Source organism: Panulirus ornatus, chromosome 6, assembly GCF_036320965.1.
Source record: "Panulirus ornatus isolate Po-2019 chromosome 6, ASM3632096v1, whole genome shotgun sequence".
Taxonomy (NCBI): domain Eukaryota; kingdom Metazoa; phylum Arthropoda; class Malacostraca; order Decapoda; family Palinuridae; genus Panulirus; species Panulirus ornatus.
In genome coordinates this window covers 13646084-13664716 of record NC_092229.1, presented here as the reverse complement: position 1 = coordinate 13664716, position 18633 = coordinate 13646084, and the positions used below count along the sequence as shown (strand labels likewise).

The window sequence follows — 18633 nt, the reverse complement described above, 5'->3', positions numbered from 1 at the left end:
CTGTGGTGAGCGCCAAAACAATCACACAATACAAGGACAGCCTGATGCCTAGGACAAAATATACACCGTCATGACCCACCCAACAGGAATACGCCTTCTCATCTTGGTCTGCGAACAGGCACAGAGCATCTAACGGCAGAGGATGGTGCATGAGTTGACTAAAACTGGAGGCTAGGCGAGTAGGGAAGTCATGGAAGAAAGAACGCTAAGGAGAGACTTGGTCAACTCATCTATTATAATTCCCGAGTGCGATAATGATGCAAACATACGCCAGTTCTTTCGTCATGACTCCATGACACAAGAGGGGAGTACGCGCCGGGCAAGAGAACTAGGAGGAGGGAGATAATGGACGGGGTTTGTGAGGAAACATTTTCTTAGAAATAAGGGTGGACACTTAGAATAGAGTGAACATGAGTGGAGTAGATGGAGAAAAAACTAGGGAATTCAAAATTTTGAATAACAGAAATCCAAGCTTTTTTAAAAGGCAGGCCATACAAAGCTAAGTATTCCTGTATGCACAAACACGTATACCAACATGCTCAAAAGTTAACAACAAACGCAACCACATACAAACATAAATTGCACTGAAATACATACAAATAAACAGAGACATTCATACACATACATAAACTCATGCACTCACATATAAACATATACAGATACGTATACTTATACATATACTCATATTTATATGTTAACTAGAAACATGATCGTGGTTAGTCAAGGTCTGCTGCAGTGGCAAGATTCTGTGGCCATGTTCGTATGGGTGGTTGAAACCTGAGAAGCGCTAAAGCAACATAGACCACCTCATACTACAAAACCACCAATATCACATGCTACGATTAACTTGAATAGTAGGCCAGAATACATCCGAAGGACGAACTAAGATGCTCTAAGTGTAAGAAAGCGCGGACTAAGTCAGACTGACAGTATCGAACAACACAACTCCGCCAACCATCTTGATTGCTGCCTCACTCCCTGCCGCCACCCGCTGGGACTGTGGAACAGCAACCCACAAGGTTGGCTCGACCTTGCTGTGGCGCCATGCTGCTCTTGTGCACACAGATGATCGATCTCATAAAGCTTATATTAAAACCAAAGTACCTCCATACTTTACTTTTTCCTCTCTTTATATAAACGCTTACTACTTCCTTCCTCATTTTATGCACCGTACTTATGGCCGGCTACGCTTCAGTATTCAGATACCGATTCTCGCAATCACTGACTATGTCACACTAAATTATCCTCATACCACAAGTACAAAACGTCATTCCTCGGTATTTACGTCTGATGATTAGTGTCATAATGAAGCCATAACTACGGCCAACCTCACATTAAAATCTCCAGACTGAATGTAAGGACGCAATCATGTTCGTATATTACCAAGGTTCTGTACCTACAAAAAAAAAAAAAAAATAGTACATAATCGGTGTATCTTTAATTATAGTTGAAGATATGGTAAGTTGTCGGTGTATTATAATCACAACTATAGTCATTACAAATAACAATATAGTTTGCTGTTCATGTATTTTGTAACAATGACCGTTGATACAATTAGCTGTTGATGTATTTTGTAACAATGACCGTTGATACAATTAGCTGTTCATCTATTTTGTAATAATGACCGTTGATACAATTAGCTGTTGATGTATTTTGTAACAATGACCGTTGATACAATTAGCTGTTCATCTATTTTGTAATAATGACCGTTGATACAATTAGCTGTTGATGTATTTCAGTTATAGTGACAGACACAGTAGTTGTCGATGTATGTACGTTACATTCAGTATTTAAGTCACTGATTAGCTGAAGCCGCACATACAGTAAATCGCCGCTGTAACTACACTGAAAATACAGTAATTTATCGATAAACTGTAAGTACAGATACAGTACATTGTCCATGCACAGTTAATAACAACAGTTATTACAGCCACAGACAAAGTGTTGTGGATTTTTTTTGATTATAGATACAGTAAATAAGTTCTCTGCGTAGTTTCATCCTAAACGTAGATTCAGTGCACTGCCGATGTGTTTTTACGGATACAGTACGTTATCACTGTAGTATAACTACAGCTGTAGGTACAGTGTATTATCAATACATTTGAAATACATTTAAAGATACAACAAGTTCACGCTGTTCTGTAACTACAGTTGCAGATACATTAAGATGCCGTTGTATCGTAACTACAGGTACAGATACATTAAAGTATCATTGCAATGCAAATACAGTAAGTTAAATGCAGATACAGTAAGTTAAAAGTGCACTGCAACTATAACCATAGATACAGTAAGCTATCTATACACTACAATTACAGTTGCAGATACAGTAAGACATCCATATTGTGCAACTACAGTGCAGGACACGATACGTTATATACTTAGTAACTACTGGGAGGAATGCAGTAAATCACTAACCTATCATAACTGTAACAATGATCAACACATAGTAACTAGAATAACAGCCATGATATGGCAAACCATACCATTACAGCTGAAGTCATGTATCCGTGTTTAATGATTTTGGCTACAGTCACACAGTTATGGTGCCAATGTCTCGTGATCCTCGTGTGTGTGTGCAGCTATACTTACTTTACTTTACCTCCATTGCAGCAATCAACAACAAGGAGGCATCACACGTTATATATATATACGTAAATATATACTAATATTGCTTAAGCCTAACTATAAAAAAGGACAAGAATCAAATGCCTTGTTTGATCACGTTAAAAACTACGATCATTGTATTGACTGGAGTAATGCCACTTCAATTATTAACTCGAACTCCGGTACCACGAGAAATATCGTTGAATCTTCTTTTATGAAATACACAAAGAATTATAACCTTAACATTAGTGAAGGTCTATACAAATTGGATAGAATTGTTGTTGATAAAATTTGTAAACAATTCACCTTCTTGTCCACATAATAAGTTTACGATACGCTCGTTGCCTTAGAGAATTACCAAATGGCGTCCTAGCTACGTCTCTTCGTTGTATATCAACTGACTTATATTTCTCTCTTGTATCTCCCCTGATGATGTGATTATTTTCCCAAAGTGCACTTGGGAACACGTGTTTCATTTTCCCCTTGGACTCATAGGAATACATTTGATTAAGCGCAAAATTGTGATCCTTTCCAACACACACACACACACACACACATATGTATATATATATATATATATATATATATATATATATATATATATATATATATATATATATATATATATATGTGTGTGTGTGTGTGTGTGTGTGTGTATTATACATTTTCGCCATTTCCCGTGTTAGCAAGGTAGCGTCAAGAATAGAGGACTGAGCCTTCGAGGGGAAATCCTCATTTGGCCCCTTCTCTGTTCCTTCTTTTGGAAAAGTAAAAAAAAAAGAAACTAGAGGTGAGGATTTCCAGCCCCACGCTCCCATCTCCTTTTTAAGAATCATCCCTTAGAGTTTGGATGAACAACTGGGTTGCTGACTGCGTTTCAAACTAGGCACAAAGGAACCTCCTACTGAACCACTAGTGTCTCATCCCACAACTCCTCCCTACCACTCTAACAGAACGGCATCTGCACGAATCTTGCACGATTATCTTGGATGCTTTTCCCACTCTAGCCCAGACCTTCATCAATTTCTGCACATTAATGTAATAACTCAAGCATTCTTAACCACTCGTTTTCCAATCTATCTATTTATTTGTACCAATTTAAATTGTCATAAGTTCAACAACAACAACAACAAATACATCTCGTTACTTTCACTTTCTGCTTCGACTGCCTTGCTGTACCACACTCCCTGACTTCACAGGATGACAAGTCTAGGGTTCACCTCTCCAAATTCGGTATTCCCTTCAGTAATTATAACACACATATTCTTTGCTGTTGTTAAAAGTCGCTCATACATTTCAGCCTTGCTGTTCCTTGTGGTGGTCAGGGAGGAGGACAGATTCCAAGGATCGATGTGTTATCTCTAACACAGTTTTTTTGTTGTTAAGATTTGTTCATATTTCAGCCTTGGTGTTCCCAATAGTGGCCAAGGAGGAGGATACACTTAAATAGTCGTTATATGTGCGTCGTTTACAGAGGCGGATGAACCACGCTGATAAAAAAAACTGAGATCACAAACGTTATATCATCCCAATCTTTTTGTCCAAAAGTCTGCTGTTCTCTGTGAAGGGGTAGGCAATGGAATTTAGCAAGCAACGACACGGCACCCTGATGTTGTGCACCATTTACCACTTTAGCGCCTTCAGTCATTTCTTGAATATCCTTTTCATACTCCGCCAACATGGTTGTGAGGGGCAACCCTAAGACACCTGCACCGCTGTATTCACTTGCTTGATGGAGGCAAGTGATGTAAAGTCCAGATCTCGCTATGCGTTCAGACGCCAAATCAAATTAGGGTATCTCAAGATCTGTACATTTAAGCCTAATATAAGATATAACAGAGGAAAGGTCTAATTAGCTCTTGTCAACATTTTACCTTTCTAGTGTTTGACCGTCTTGATGCCTGATTTACATGTCATATTTGTATTTCAGGATTTGTTCTGAGGACTATGATGGAACAGAGATCGGGAGGTATTACCTCCGTGGTTGTACAGGTTTATCCATTATTCATACCATTTTACCATCTATCCTTTTCTTTAGTGTACTTCATCCCTCATGACGGGATCACCTAATTCTACCTTACGACCTACAACTGTAACCGGAATCTCACGACAGGTAGAATAGCTTGAAATGCGATGCTCAAAATAAGGAACAAATATCCCCTTTGCTCTTGAGCATATTTCTCCCTTGTAAGCCTCTAATTACTGACATACTCATAAAGCGGCAAACTAAATTTGCATCATTTTTACAGGTTACACATTATTACAGAAGCATTTGATTCACTATCACCAGACGGCCGGAGCATTTAAATAAAATCCCTTTGAAGGTGTCAAAATAAAAAAAAAGGTGGGGGGGGGGGCCATGGTATACTGTGCCTTCAAGTTTTAACCATTTGTCGTTGATCCTCTTCCCTTTTGGTATATAATCCCTCAAGATCTGTTTACACAATCGTGAAAAAACTTAGCATATAGGAATGGGTTATACACAATTAGTGCAGTTTATAATCTCTATATTCCTCCAACTCTGCCTTTTCATGTCCCTTCCCTAACGGTGATAACTGGCATGGAACCAGTTACCTTGGCTTTTTGTATCAGAAGTACCAATGTTGATGACAATTGGTTGTAAGCCTAAATTATGGAAAATCAGAGAATCTAAAAGTATTCCTTGTCTGGATGGAGGTAGTGAGGTTTTATAATCATTATTAACCCTCAGAGTTCCGTTGATCTTATTCTTCAGGGTGGAGAGGTTATATGAAGCAGGTTACACGGATGTTGTGAATTTCACAACTTTCTGTTCAACGAAAACATATATAATGGTTAATTCTCAAGTTACCGGTGCTTCACAAAGGAACCTATTGAAGCAGCAGCCTGTCACATGCCGCTGGAGAGTTATTAAAATGAAAGGCTTTGATTCCACACTAGCTGAGAAAGATCAGTACTCCATATTGAGGCATGGAATGGCTGCTCAGAAAAATCATTTTGTCACCTATATAACATCCCCAACTTTCGTTGATGTTCAGTAATGTGAAACAAGCGAGACTTAAAAAGACACCCAGAGAAATTGCAGTTTTACATTAAAAAAAAATTTACCCGGTTAGTGCTTTCCCACTTCAGATATTGCATAGGATACTCCCTCATCTCCAAACTAGTTTTATCTTTTTTGAAAGTGTCTAGCTATGAATTTCAGTGGTAGCATGGGTGATACGTGTTTAGTGGTTGGTGAAGGAAAGTGTAGTACTGTGGGCACAATCCATCGACACCGGAGGTTAACAGTAAGAAACGAGTGAGCACGTTGACCAAGAAGGTCATCTTCCCGTGCGAGGAGGAGGAAGGTATAAGGATGGAGATAGGTCTTGGCTATATCTAATACATGGCACATATTTACATGGTATGGGTGATGCCGACAGTAACACAGGTAACAAAGAAATAATGCAATGATTTATGGCATTTCTATAATACGAGTCAACACCAAACATACACATGTACAGGGGATCTAGGTTTGTATGTGTACGAGTGCAGATATTTATAATAGTGAGTGAGAGCATACCAGAAAACATATACAAGGTACGAGTTACATAATTTGGGAAATATATTACATACACAGACGAGTTATACTTAAGTTGAGTAACAGCATGTATTTAAAATTGGATATAAGAGTGTAGTGTACATTTGTTAACAATAACACGATTAAAATACATTACAAATAGCATATGTAGTTACAAAATGTACTTGTGCTTCGCATGTTTGCATCAAAGATCTATATAGTCAAGGGTATGGCAAATGTTGGATTCTTTGTCAATGTCCTCAAGCATAGTCAGTAAATAACAACTTTGTCAAAACTGTAAGTCTGAAATGAATGATTTTGGGACATTCACTTATATCTGTCCTAGTTTGTGTTCATCAGTTGTAGAACTGAAGCGGCACTTGGAATGTTAGGGATCATGGTTGCTCGCGAATTGCCCATATACCTGTTCCCTTGGTGTAATCTGGCAGTTACAATATTACACTAATACAGGTCCGGTGCCTTCTATTACGATGTTTCTTTAACCTAAAATGATCACAGTACATAATGCTAGACCTAACTGATGTTTCAGCAGGATCCAGTCAGGGAAAGGCGAGGAAGCTAAGGGGAAGGGAAGGATGTTCGTAGGGCCAGTGGGATGGTGGAAGTAGGATGAATGGCCAAGGGTAGGGGAGGAAGTACATCAAAAGGCGACATAACAGGTTACCTGATGGTCTATGAAGAGGTTATCTGCTGGAGGACGGTCCACTGATAGTATCCTGAGGTCATACTCTTACCTGCGACAGGTAGAACAGTGAAGCAGAAAGCACCCCCCCCCCCCCCCCACCCCCCCACTCCCTGCAGCTCATCCGTCAGCAAGAAAAAACTAAGAAAGAGCAACACATATTACAGAGTTTAATGATCCGGAAATCTCATAGGAAAGTGTGAGGTGGAGGGTGGATGATTAGAGGAGGAGAAAAAGGTATGAATGATAAGAAAGAGGGAGGCGATGGCAAGGGGAAGAGAGTGATGACGAGGGTAATGCATGAGGGAGTTACGTGTGGGGCTGAGTTAGAGATAGGCAGGTTCGAAGAAGTTGTGGTTAAAGGTGAGGAAGATATGGAAGAGGACTGGGGAGTTATGCTAACAGGGTGAAGAGTAAATGTGAATAAGAGCAAGGTTATTAGGTACAGTAGGGTTGAGGGTCGAGTCAATTGGGAGGTAAGTTTGAATGGAGAAAAACTGGAGGAAGTGAAGTGTTTTAGATATCTGGGAGTGGATTTGGCAGCGGATGGAACCACAGAAGCGGAAGTGAGTCATAGGGTGGGGGAGGGGGCAAAAATCCTGGGAGCATTGAAGAATGTGTGGAAGTCGAGAACTTTATCTTGGAAAGCAAAAATGGGTATGTTTGAAGTAATAGTGGTTCCAACAATGTTGTATGGTTGCGAGGCATGGGCTATGGATAGAGTTGTGCGCAGGAGGGTGGATGTGCTGGAAATGAAATGTTTAAGGACAATATGTGGTGTGAGGTGGTTTGATCGAGTAAGTAATAATAGGGTAAGAGAGATGTGCGGCAATAAAAAGAGTGTGGTTGTGAGAGCAGACGAGGGTGTTTTGAAATTATTTGGTCACATGGAGAGAATGAGTGAGGAGAGATTGACAAAGAGGATATATGTCAGAGGTGGAGGGAACGAGGAGAAGTGGGAGACCAAATTGGAGGTGGAAGGATGGAGTGAAAAAGATTTTGAGTGATCGGGGCCTGAACATGCAGGAGGGTGAAAGGAAGGCAAGGAATAGAGTGAATTGGAGCGATGTGGTATACCGGGGTTGACGTGCTGTCAGCGGATTGAATCAGGGCATGTGAGGCGTCTGGGGTAAACCAGGGAAAGCTGTGTAGGTATGTATATTTGCGTGTGTGGACGTATGTATATACATGTGTATGGGGGTGGGTTGGGCCATTTCTTTCGTCTGTTTCCTTGCGCTACCTCGCAAACACGGGAGACAGCGACAAAGCAAAAAAAAAAAAAAAATACATATATATATATATATATATATATATATATATATATATATATATATATATATATATATATATACTGTACTAAGAAACATCCCCAAAAGCCTATAAGGATAGCAAGCAATATTTTCCTTTAAAGAAAAAATAATTGATTTTTGAAAGGCATGTTAGGGATACTGTATCCGTCCTTTTTATATGGATTTGGCTATAGCTCTTCCTTTTCAATCTCTGCTATGTTAAAGTCTGTGAATAAAAAATGTCTTTTTGTGTCAGGTTGTTTGAATGTTTTTTGATTCCTTTCTATCTCTTCAGTCGATGATTTATAGCCAGTGATGCCTAAGGAAAGCTATTCATTAACCTCTTAACCTCACACTAAGTTTTCTTTTCTACCTCTCAAAATTTAAATTTTCAAAGTTTTGAAAATTTTTATTTAACCTTACAAATGTATTGATATAACAAAGAAAAATTCACTTCAGAAGTATGTCATCCGATACCGTGTTACAATTTGTATGAATTTTTAAATGTTTCATAATAATGCACTAATAAGTGCAAGAGTCAGGCATGAGTGTCAAGGGAGCTACCACTGTACAGGTTTTGTTTTTTAATCCATACAAAAAAAATTGATTACTAATTATCACATTTCAACATATAGAATAGTTTTTTGTTATAATCAGTGTGATTTACTGATTATTTTTTCATAAGAATAAAACTATAAAAGTTTGCAACACTACCAGCCAAACCAGATGCAGCGTTGTCAAGATCAGGTTGGTACAAACAACACTGCCTCACTTTTCCTTGAAAACCTTTTTCTGCCTCATCTTACTCAACTTTCAATGCTGGAGGAAACAGTGTCTTTAAAATCACTCTACAAAATCCAAAGGTATATGATAATCATCAAATAATTCAAGAAAATTTTCTGCTTGGTCTTCTAAATCTAGGTAAATGCTGCTCTAAGTCCTAGAAAAGACTCATTGGCATGGTTGGAGGATGAGTGTCTGTAGGGAGAAACTATCACATAATGCCACCTAAGCCACCACTCAGGCTTGGTGGACAGCCTTGAAACTAGAGTGTGAAACTCGGTGCATAAATATCCATCTGGAGGCATTAAGAGGTTAGAGTCATATGAGTACTCTGCTAAAATAGAAAGACTTTAGTGAGTAAAATATAAATCTCAAATTCTTAAGTACTTCTAATCTAGCTAAATAAATGACAGTTACACTTTATCATGTCCAAAAGTTAGTGGGTTTGCCATGTCTCACGCTAATAAAAATTATGACTAAATATAAAAATATGACCTTTCCTCATCAGTTTTTGCTATGAATTATCCATTTTCTTCCTTTCACAAAAATGAGTGCTCTCTAGTTTCTTTCTCTCCTACATGCTGTAAAGCTAAAAATTCAATACATGATGTACTTTCCCTTGTCTAATAATATATAATAATAAAGATCTCATAGCAATCCTCTTTTAGTTCCGCTTGAACCTTTTTTATATACTGTACTGTTAATCTTACTTCCTCATAGCATACTTTACAATGCTGAGATGGGAAAATTGAGAGAGGACTTTTCATCGAGCAAGCATTATGTACCACTTATCTACTTTTCTAGCTCCCTGCTTGATTATATGCAATCAGTCAAGCTTACAAAAAAGAGAAAGAGAATTAAGAAACTTGATTTTTTTACAAAATTGTGATGAGGAAAAAAGAAAGAGAACTTTTACATGTGACTGAAGGTGAGGAGGTTGGTTCACCATGATGTTTGATGGTGCTTGCTTGGATGAAATTACACTACCCTGCCTTGACCCAACACTAATCTACAATTATCACTAACCACAGTCAACATCTACAAAGCTGATGCGTGAGTTTAGTGTGCCAAAATGTGTGCATACCATGCATCTAACTGACATTCTAAAATCCATCTGACTTCATAGCAGAGAGGGGCTGAGGTTGTTACCAACTAACCAGATGAAGTCAGGACACTAAAATGTAATTTGAAAATATTCAACTAATCCTAACATATTGTATGTTTAACAAACTGTGTACTGCTACAATAAGCTAGGTATTACATTTAATGCAAGCTAGCAAAAGTAAAGCATATTTTTAGATTACAGACAGAAGACCTTCGTTCCAAATTCCTTGGGACTGGGCAGCTTCAGGACTACATTGTCTCAAAAAAGAAAAAAAAAAAAAAGAAAAAAAACCTACCTCCCCATATATTTTCAAAGGCAAAGCCACTCTTATCAATTCTCTCCTTTGGCCATGATTACTATGTGCAGATGTCTGGGAATAGAACTGGCAAAGTTCCTGAAGTATTCTAGGTCCATGCTTTTGGGTCCATAGGGTCTTAATGTCCTGAATGAGGAAGTAACTGATGAGGTTTTGCTGGAAGCAGCTGCCCAATTGTGTAGTCTTAGCACCCAGTGCATCCAAAAATCTCACATGTACCCACACTTTCTTGCTTCCTGGAAAGAATTTGGATTTTCTCCCCCTTTGAAAGGTAACAGACGACCAACTTAGAGCACAAAGGAAGAAATACAGCACCCAGAAGCAAATTCCCAACATGATCTGGCAGCTCTGAGTAGTAAAGCAAGAACATCATTCCCAAATGGTAGCCTGAGGTAGCTGAGGAGGGTTGCTGGGGATCACAATATTAGAAACATTGGTCTCGGTGACCAGATGTACAGCATCATATGCTTTTACCCCCAATAAACCTTAGCAGTGTATTGCCTTTGATGATATATGAGGGGTGGATAATGCTTTTTGCAGACATTATGTATTTTGGTTTACTATACTGTATGGGTACCAAATTTTCTGGGTGACCCAGACTGAGGTGCAAACATTTCATAACTTTAATTGTTGTGTTTCTAAATACCTAATGTAGTCTTAAAATGTTATCTGTATGTAATGTGTGTAGATACGTAATATACAAAACATCTGAAAACCATTCATTCACTGAACCTACCCAAAACTCTTTTTGTCTGTTTCTTGATGTAATGTAAGGTCTTACTATTAAAATCGCTTGAAAAGCACTAATTTAATGTGCTTACCCAAATATCTTCCTTGTTTCAAATTCCTGATATATGACAATTATCAATCCCAAAATGCTCCATTGGGTTATGCACTGACTCAGTCTTCTCTAATTACTGCAGGATTTCTTAACTTTAAGATGTTGACAAGCACAACATTCTACTTCTTTGTACAACTACACTTAGCACTATCACTCTGGATGTTTGATGGATATCATCATAAAGGCAGAGCAAAGGCAAAAAGTACAAAACTGACAAACAAGTGAGAAAAAAAATAAGCACTACTGCTGTGAATACATACTGAAAGAACAATGACAAAAAGGTGGTGTGGGCTATGGTAACCAACAGAAAATGGAATATCAACCCATTGAAACTCGCATGCCATTTTAACTGGAACCTTATATAAAAGAGCATTTCAATTTTGGATGTTTTCAAACTATGAATATCTAGATACAGACCTTTTACCTGTCCCATATATCATTCAAGATTCTATTTCAAGAACAGGAATTTATTATCATGAGACTTAAATGTGTGGCTTGAGGAATTTCTCACAAAAGCATGCAAATTAGTTGATGAAGTATTGCACAACAGTAAATGGCTAATTGCACAATATAGCTGCTCTATTCTGTTTCATATATATATACATCATCAATAATTAACTTTAAGAAAATGCGAATTCTAGAGTCTGAGTAAATATTAACTTTACATGAGTCTTGTGTAATCTTAACATTTTACATGAATAATTATACAGAATATTCAGTCTAATTCTTATTCTACATAATTTTCCTTTATCATAATATAACATCACCTATGACTATTCATTTGTATGCAGTCACTATTGCTAAAAGTATATTTCAATCAGTACTGGATAAATCTGCAATTTATTTCATGATACACTCCTTGTTCAGAGGAACGTAACAGACAATGCAAACTAATGTATTTATCATGGAAACAAAATTGACTAGATTAAAACTGAGAACTACTGGATTAGAGGTAACATCTGATGTCAATTCAGACAAACATATTGAGTGAGACAGACACCTATGGAAAAAAGTAAAGTCCTATCTGTAAAGGTTTCAGGGAGAGAATCATTAGGGAAGAAAGGGCAAAGGCAGACATACTTAACATGAGGATTGAATCACAGCCACAACTAGAAATTCATGGAGGTAGAGAAAGGGGAAAACACACAGAAAAAATGAGATACAGAGATGGAATATCATACTGGCCAGTGCTGCTGACAACCATGGCATGGATCTCTTAAAAATGTACTGTTACAAGATTTCTAAAATTCAGAAGGTGCTATATGATAAGTTACAAAGTCAATGTAGGTTTGAAAGTAGCACAAGACTTACGTAAGGAGGATACACTAAGGTTATACACATATTTGAGGGGTGGGGAGGGTTGTTAATACAGTTATTACATAATAGTAAGGTCTGAGGAAAGTTCTTTAAGAGAACAGACTATTGGGTGTTTACTGGATTATTAAATAGAAAATAACTTAATAGGTCCTATAAGAGGTTCCATATATCATGGGAGGTTCAGAGAAATGGCAAATGAAATGTGCGGCACTAAGAAAGTTTATATGAAGACCAAAATAATTCAAAAGTTGATTTGAGGGAAAAAAAATATAAACAATCAGTACCAGCAAGGCCTGAAGAATCTTTTGAAAATGCTAATGAAAGTTTTTGTGAATATACAGATATGAAATATCTCAAATGGAACTATGTAAGGTTTACATATTATGGGACATTTAGAGGTAAAGACTAATGAGAGGCACCTTATCGAGAAAAGTGGAAATAACAGTACTTATGATCACTCAATAGGACCCACTGAGAAGTCATTATTCTAAATCACTGGGAAGTTTTCAGAACAAAGCAAAGGAAGGTTCTTAGGATGGAGTGAGGGAAAATGTTAGAAAATTACATACAAATTCGAGATGGATCACTGGGAGGTTCTAAGGAAAGACCTATGGAAAGTTCACTAATGAGCAAAAACGAAACAACTAAGACGAGAAAACATCATGTTCTAAAGAAATAGATAACACATTTGTTCTATATAAGAAATAAATCTCACAACATATATTCTTTTCTTATATAAAAAAATAAAATATATTAATAAAATATACTTGAGTTAAACTTCCTTAACTATACCTATTTACAAGAAACTGGGAGGAGGTAACTAAGTTTTTCTGCAAAGCATCATAGCAGAAGAAAATATGAATGACTGTCCTGTTATCTCAGGCAACCAAAGAGCCACTTAACCAACTTCTAATAAGCACATCAGTTACCTGCATGAAAAAGTCATACTAATACCCATCTGTGCCTGCTGTCTTTTACACAAGTCAAGCACCTATCTGTCTTGAAGTAGTACTTTGAGTTATGTTATAACAATTTTCTTGTTTATATACTGATTATACTTTTAAATCAATATGGAGTATATCTATATTTGTACTAGGTTTTTGGTTTTCATGTGAAGGTTAATGCCAGTCCTTGCCTACGATGTGGTATCATCATGATAATTCAGTCTACTGAAGGAAAACATCATGGGACCCTCTTGGTCACCATGTGGACAACCCTAAAATTGTTTTAAAATCCAGCTTTGAAATATAGTTCTCCACCTATGATTCTCAAATGGGAATTCAACGACAAACAATGTTTTTCTCTACTAATGTATAAAACACTAAGCTCAACCATAACAAACCTGAGTCTAGTATAATCATAATTTTTCCTGGTCCCAATTCCAGGGGATGCATACTTCACCATCCAACATTATGGAGTAGTAATGTGTAATCCAAAGGCGTGTCCCTGATAACAGAGGAGAAAGACGGTAGGCACGATCCAACATACGTTCTAAACATTCAATCATCATGTCTGGCATAACCGAGTCATCCTTATCTAAAAATTCCAGTCCTAGTTTTTCTTTGCATTTCTTATATGACTCCTTTTCTCTGTCACGGACTCTGAAACAACAAAATGAAATAAATCAATATCACTGTTGTCACTTTTCATTAATACTTTTTCATACAATTATATGGATGAATAGTAAACATCATTATAACAATGTACCTAACTTCATTCCCACGTGCTCTACAAAAAATAGATCGTCACACACACATCCCTAGCACTATCATCAATTTCCATCAGTGATATTTCATGCAATCATCTGAATGAAAAATAAGTATCATTCAATCTATGTATTTAACTTCAATCATACCTACTATATAGAAAATAGATCAAGTCACTCAAACACATCCCAACTTACGTCTTAAAGTGAATAAAACATCGACACAAATGCAGTAGTCTATCAGCCCAACAGCACATGAGCTTACTGTCAGTAACTAGACTGGACATGTTAATTAACCCATTGATTCGTGTGCTAAAAAAGTGGCTAAAATGATGAGTTTTCGAGATACACACCAATGTACTGTACAATGAAAGACAAAAATCTATTCCTGAGATTTAATAAAAACATTTTGTGATCTTTGGGGCATCTTGGCTGGAAATGATATTTCACACTGAATACAGAAATGGATAGGCCTATTTCAGAAATCCAAATGGTGATTTGAAAATATATTAGATATTGTTTAAAGAATTCCCTTCATCTGATGACAGCAAATGGTCAAAAATATAAATAAGAACATCTAATACATGCTCCAACAATCACATGCTGTTTTGCTTTCAAACTCCTCTCATAATCATCATTAGTGATAGTGAATGACAAGAAAAACCCAATTGTAAATCAACATCATGAAAATCAGGATCACAAAAAAGCTTTGCTTACATGTCTGATACAGCAATGTAAGTTTGCTCTAGACTGAAACCAAAAAGGAGCAGGAGTATTCAATGCAGCCATTTCAATATGTTACTGCAATTGTGTGCACATAAGCAGAACATGGCCTAGCTTTTACATAAGGTACTGAAATGTTTGCTCATCTCATAATGGAAACTTTCTTGACTGAACTCTTTTGGTATGTATGATGCATTTCTTGCTTACCATATAAATACTTGCTTGAAATAACATGTGGTGGTCTCAACCAGCTTATGGCTCAAAAAAGTGAAAGGACCAATTTTAGATAACATATAGAAGGCAAGACATTTCAATTTCTCTGCTGACTCAGCTAAATTCTGGGTGGTGCTCACATCATTTTTTTATTATGATTCTGATTCTACCATACCAAAATGACACTAGGTGGGAGGGAAACATCATACCTATATATTTTCTTCTGCCACTTTATTTTCTCTTTGGTTACTATTTACCTATATCTTGTGTGCTCTCCTGCAATCTTCTTTGAATCTTACTATTCTTTCTACTCCTTAGCTGTGCATGCTAACTCCTGCATCCTAATTATGATAAGAATCCTTTTACATGCATTCTAGGCTTCAAAAATCCTCACATTTCTAAGTTATGCACACCAAAAAGAACTGCTAAAATATACTGAATACCTGACAAAAATGAACTGCTTTCAGTGTAATATCCAAAACATGTAAAAGAAAGCTAAGTGCTGCCAGACAATGTATACACAATAGGGAACGTTGGAGTAGGATAAAAAAAAAAAGACAATCAAAATGTAATATAAAATAAAGAATACAGAAAATAAGAATGCAATTGATGAATAACAATGTGAGGTCTGAGAATGCACAACATCAATCTAAATACATATGATCATCTATTCCAAGATACTTTTCCTTCTTATATCTCTCATATATCATTTCATTAACCATAATTACAGTGGTATTTCATCAATACTGTATCTCACCTGCATGTTTTGCTATTGTTGCTAATTCAAGCTTCAATCAAATTTTGGATTCTTATCACTCCAGCAATTCTCTTTACATTAAACTCCTTCCTCAGAGTATCTTAGACTGTTATCTATCAATTTGTTACACACCTTTGATAATTACTGATCATCTTCTCTGCTTCCTCCATATTTTCTGTAATAAAGTTGACTAACAACCATGGTGGACATGAAGACGGTGCTATAATCTGGCCAGTTGGTGACAGCATTAGAGGACTAGCAGCCCTACAATGATAAAATTAATAAATAAAATATATATATATATACACACAAACACACACACACACATATATGTATTTTTTTCATAAATATTTGCCATTTCCAACATTTGTAAGGTAACGACAAGAACAGAGGACTGAGCCTTAGATGGAACATCCTCACTTGGCCCTGCTTTCTATTTCTTTTTTTTGGAAAAGGAAAAACAGGAGGAGAGGATTTCCAGCCCCACGCTCCCTCCCCTTTTAGTCGCCTTCTACGACACACAGGGAGTACATGGGAAGTATTCTTTCTCGCCTATCACCAGTGATATATATATATTTTGGAGCGGGAGGCTGGAAATCCTCCCCTCCAGGTTTTCCTTTTCTAAAAGAGGGAACAGAGAAGGGGGGCCAAGTGACAATTTTCTCTCTAAGGCTGAGTCCTCTGTTCTTCATGCCACCTCACTTATGTGGGAAATGGCAAATATGGGAATATATATATATATATATATATATATATATATATATATATATATATATATATATATATGTATATATATGTATATATGTATATATATATATATATATATATATATATATATATATATATATATTTTTTTTTTTTTTTTTTTCTATACTTTGTCGCTGTCTCCCGCGTTTGCGAGGTAGCGCAAGGAAACAGACGAAAGAAATGGCCCAACCCCCCCCCCCATACACATGTACATACACACGTCCACACACGCAAATATACATACCTACACAGCTTTCCATGGTTTACCCCAGACGCTTCACATGCCTTGATTCAATCCACTGACAGCACGTCAAACCCTGTATACCACATCGCTCCAATTCACTCTATTCCTTGCCCTCCTTTCACCCTCCTGCATGTTCAGGCCCCGATCACACAAAATCTTTTTCACTCCATCTTTCCACCTCCAATTTGGTCTCCCTCTTCTCCTCGTTCCCTCCACCTCCGACACATATATCCTCTTGGTCAATCTTTCCTCACTCATTCTCTCCATGTGCCCAAACCATTTCAAAACACCCTCTTCTGCTCTCTCAACCACACTCTTTTTATTTCCACACATCTCTCTTACCCTTACGTTACTCACTCGATCAAACCACCTCACACCACACATTTTCCTCAAACATCTCATTTCCAGCACATCCATCCTCCTGCGCACATCTCTATCCATAGCCCACGCCTCGCAACCATACAACATTGTTGGAACCACTATTCCTTCAAACATACCCATTTTTGCTTTCCGAGATAATGTTCTCGACTTCCACACATTTTTCAAGGCTCCCAAAATTATCGCCCCCTCCCCCACCCTATGATCCACTTCCGCTTCCATGGTTCCATCCGCTGACAGATCCACTCCCAGATATCTAAAACACTTCACTTCCTCCAGTTTTTCTCCATTCAAACTCACCTCCCAATTGACTTGACCCTCACCCCTACTGTACCTAATAACCTTATATATATAACCTTATATATATAACCTTATATATATATATATATATATATATATATATATATATATATTTTTTTTTTTTGCTTTGTCGCTGTCTCCCGTGTTTGCGAGGTAGCGCAAGGAAACAGACGAAAGAAATGGCCCAACCCACCCCCATACACATGTATATACATACACGTCCACACACGCAAATATACATACCTACACAGCTTTCCATGGTTTACCCCAGACGCTTCACATGCCCTGATTCAATCCAATGACAGCACGTCAACCCCGGTATACCACATCGATCCAATTCACTCTATTCCTTGCCCTCCTTTCACCCTCCCGCATGTTCAGGCCCCGATCACACAAAATCTTTTTCACTCCATCTTTCCACCTCCAATTTGGTCTCCCACTTCTCCTCGTTCCCTCCACCTCCGACACATATATCCTCTTGGTCAATCTTTCCTCACTCATTCTCTCCATGTGCCCAAACCATTTCAAAACACCCTCTTTTGCTCTCTCAACCACGCTCTTTTTATTTCCACACATCTCTCTTACCCTTACGTTACTTACTCGATCAAACCACCTCACACCACACATTATCCTCAAACATCTCATTTCCAGCACATCCATCCTCCTGCGCACAACTCTATCCATAGCCCATGCCTCGCAACCATACAAAATTGTTGGAACCACTATTCCTTCAAACATACCCATTTTTGCTTTCCGAGATAATGTTCTCGACTTCCACACATTCTTCAAGGCTCCCAGGATTTTCGCCCCCTCCCCCACCCTATGATCTACTTACACTTCCATGGTTCCATCCGCTGCCAGATCCACTCCCAGATATCTAAAACACTTCACTTCCTCCAGTTTTTCTCCATTCAAACTTACCTCCCAATTGACTTGACCCTCAACCCTACTGTACCTAATAACCTTGCTCTTATTCACATTTAACTTTCTTCTTTCACACACTTTACCAAACTCAGACACCAGCTTCTGCAGTTTCTCACATGAATCAGCCACCAGCGCTGTATCAT

The 18633-nt window shown here is 37.6% G+C and overlaps 1 protein-coding gene across 2 annotated transcripts in view; it reads right to left on the bottom strand.

Annotated features, from left to right (window-relative positions):
- Window positions 1–11560: 11560 nt before the first annotated feature.
- Window positions 11561–18633, bottom strand: part of LOC139749067 (T-cell activation inhibitor, mitochondrial-like) — a 52477-nt gene continuing 45404 nt past the window's right edge. The window contains exons 8-9 of one of the 2 annotated variants that reach the window (XM_071662524.1): window positions 16030–16161; window positions 11561–14100 (exon numbers count right to left, since the gene is read on the bottom strand). In XM_071662524.1, the coding sequence (XP_071518625.1) occupies window positions 13857–14100; window positions 16030–16161 (376 nt within the window). In that variant the 3' untranslated portion in view covers window positions 11561–13856. The remainder of the gene's footprint in view (window positions 14101–16029; window positions 16162–18633) is intronic. The other variant, XM_071662525.1, reaches the window with a different exon arrangement.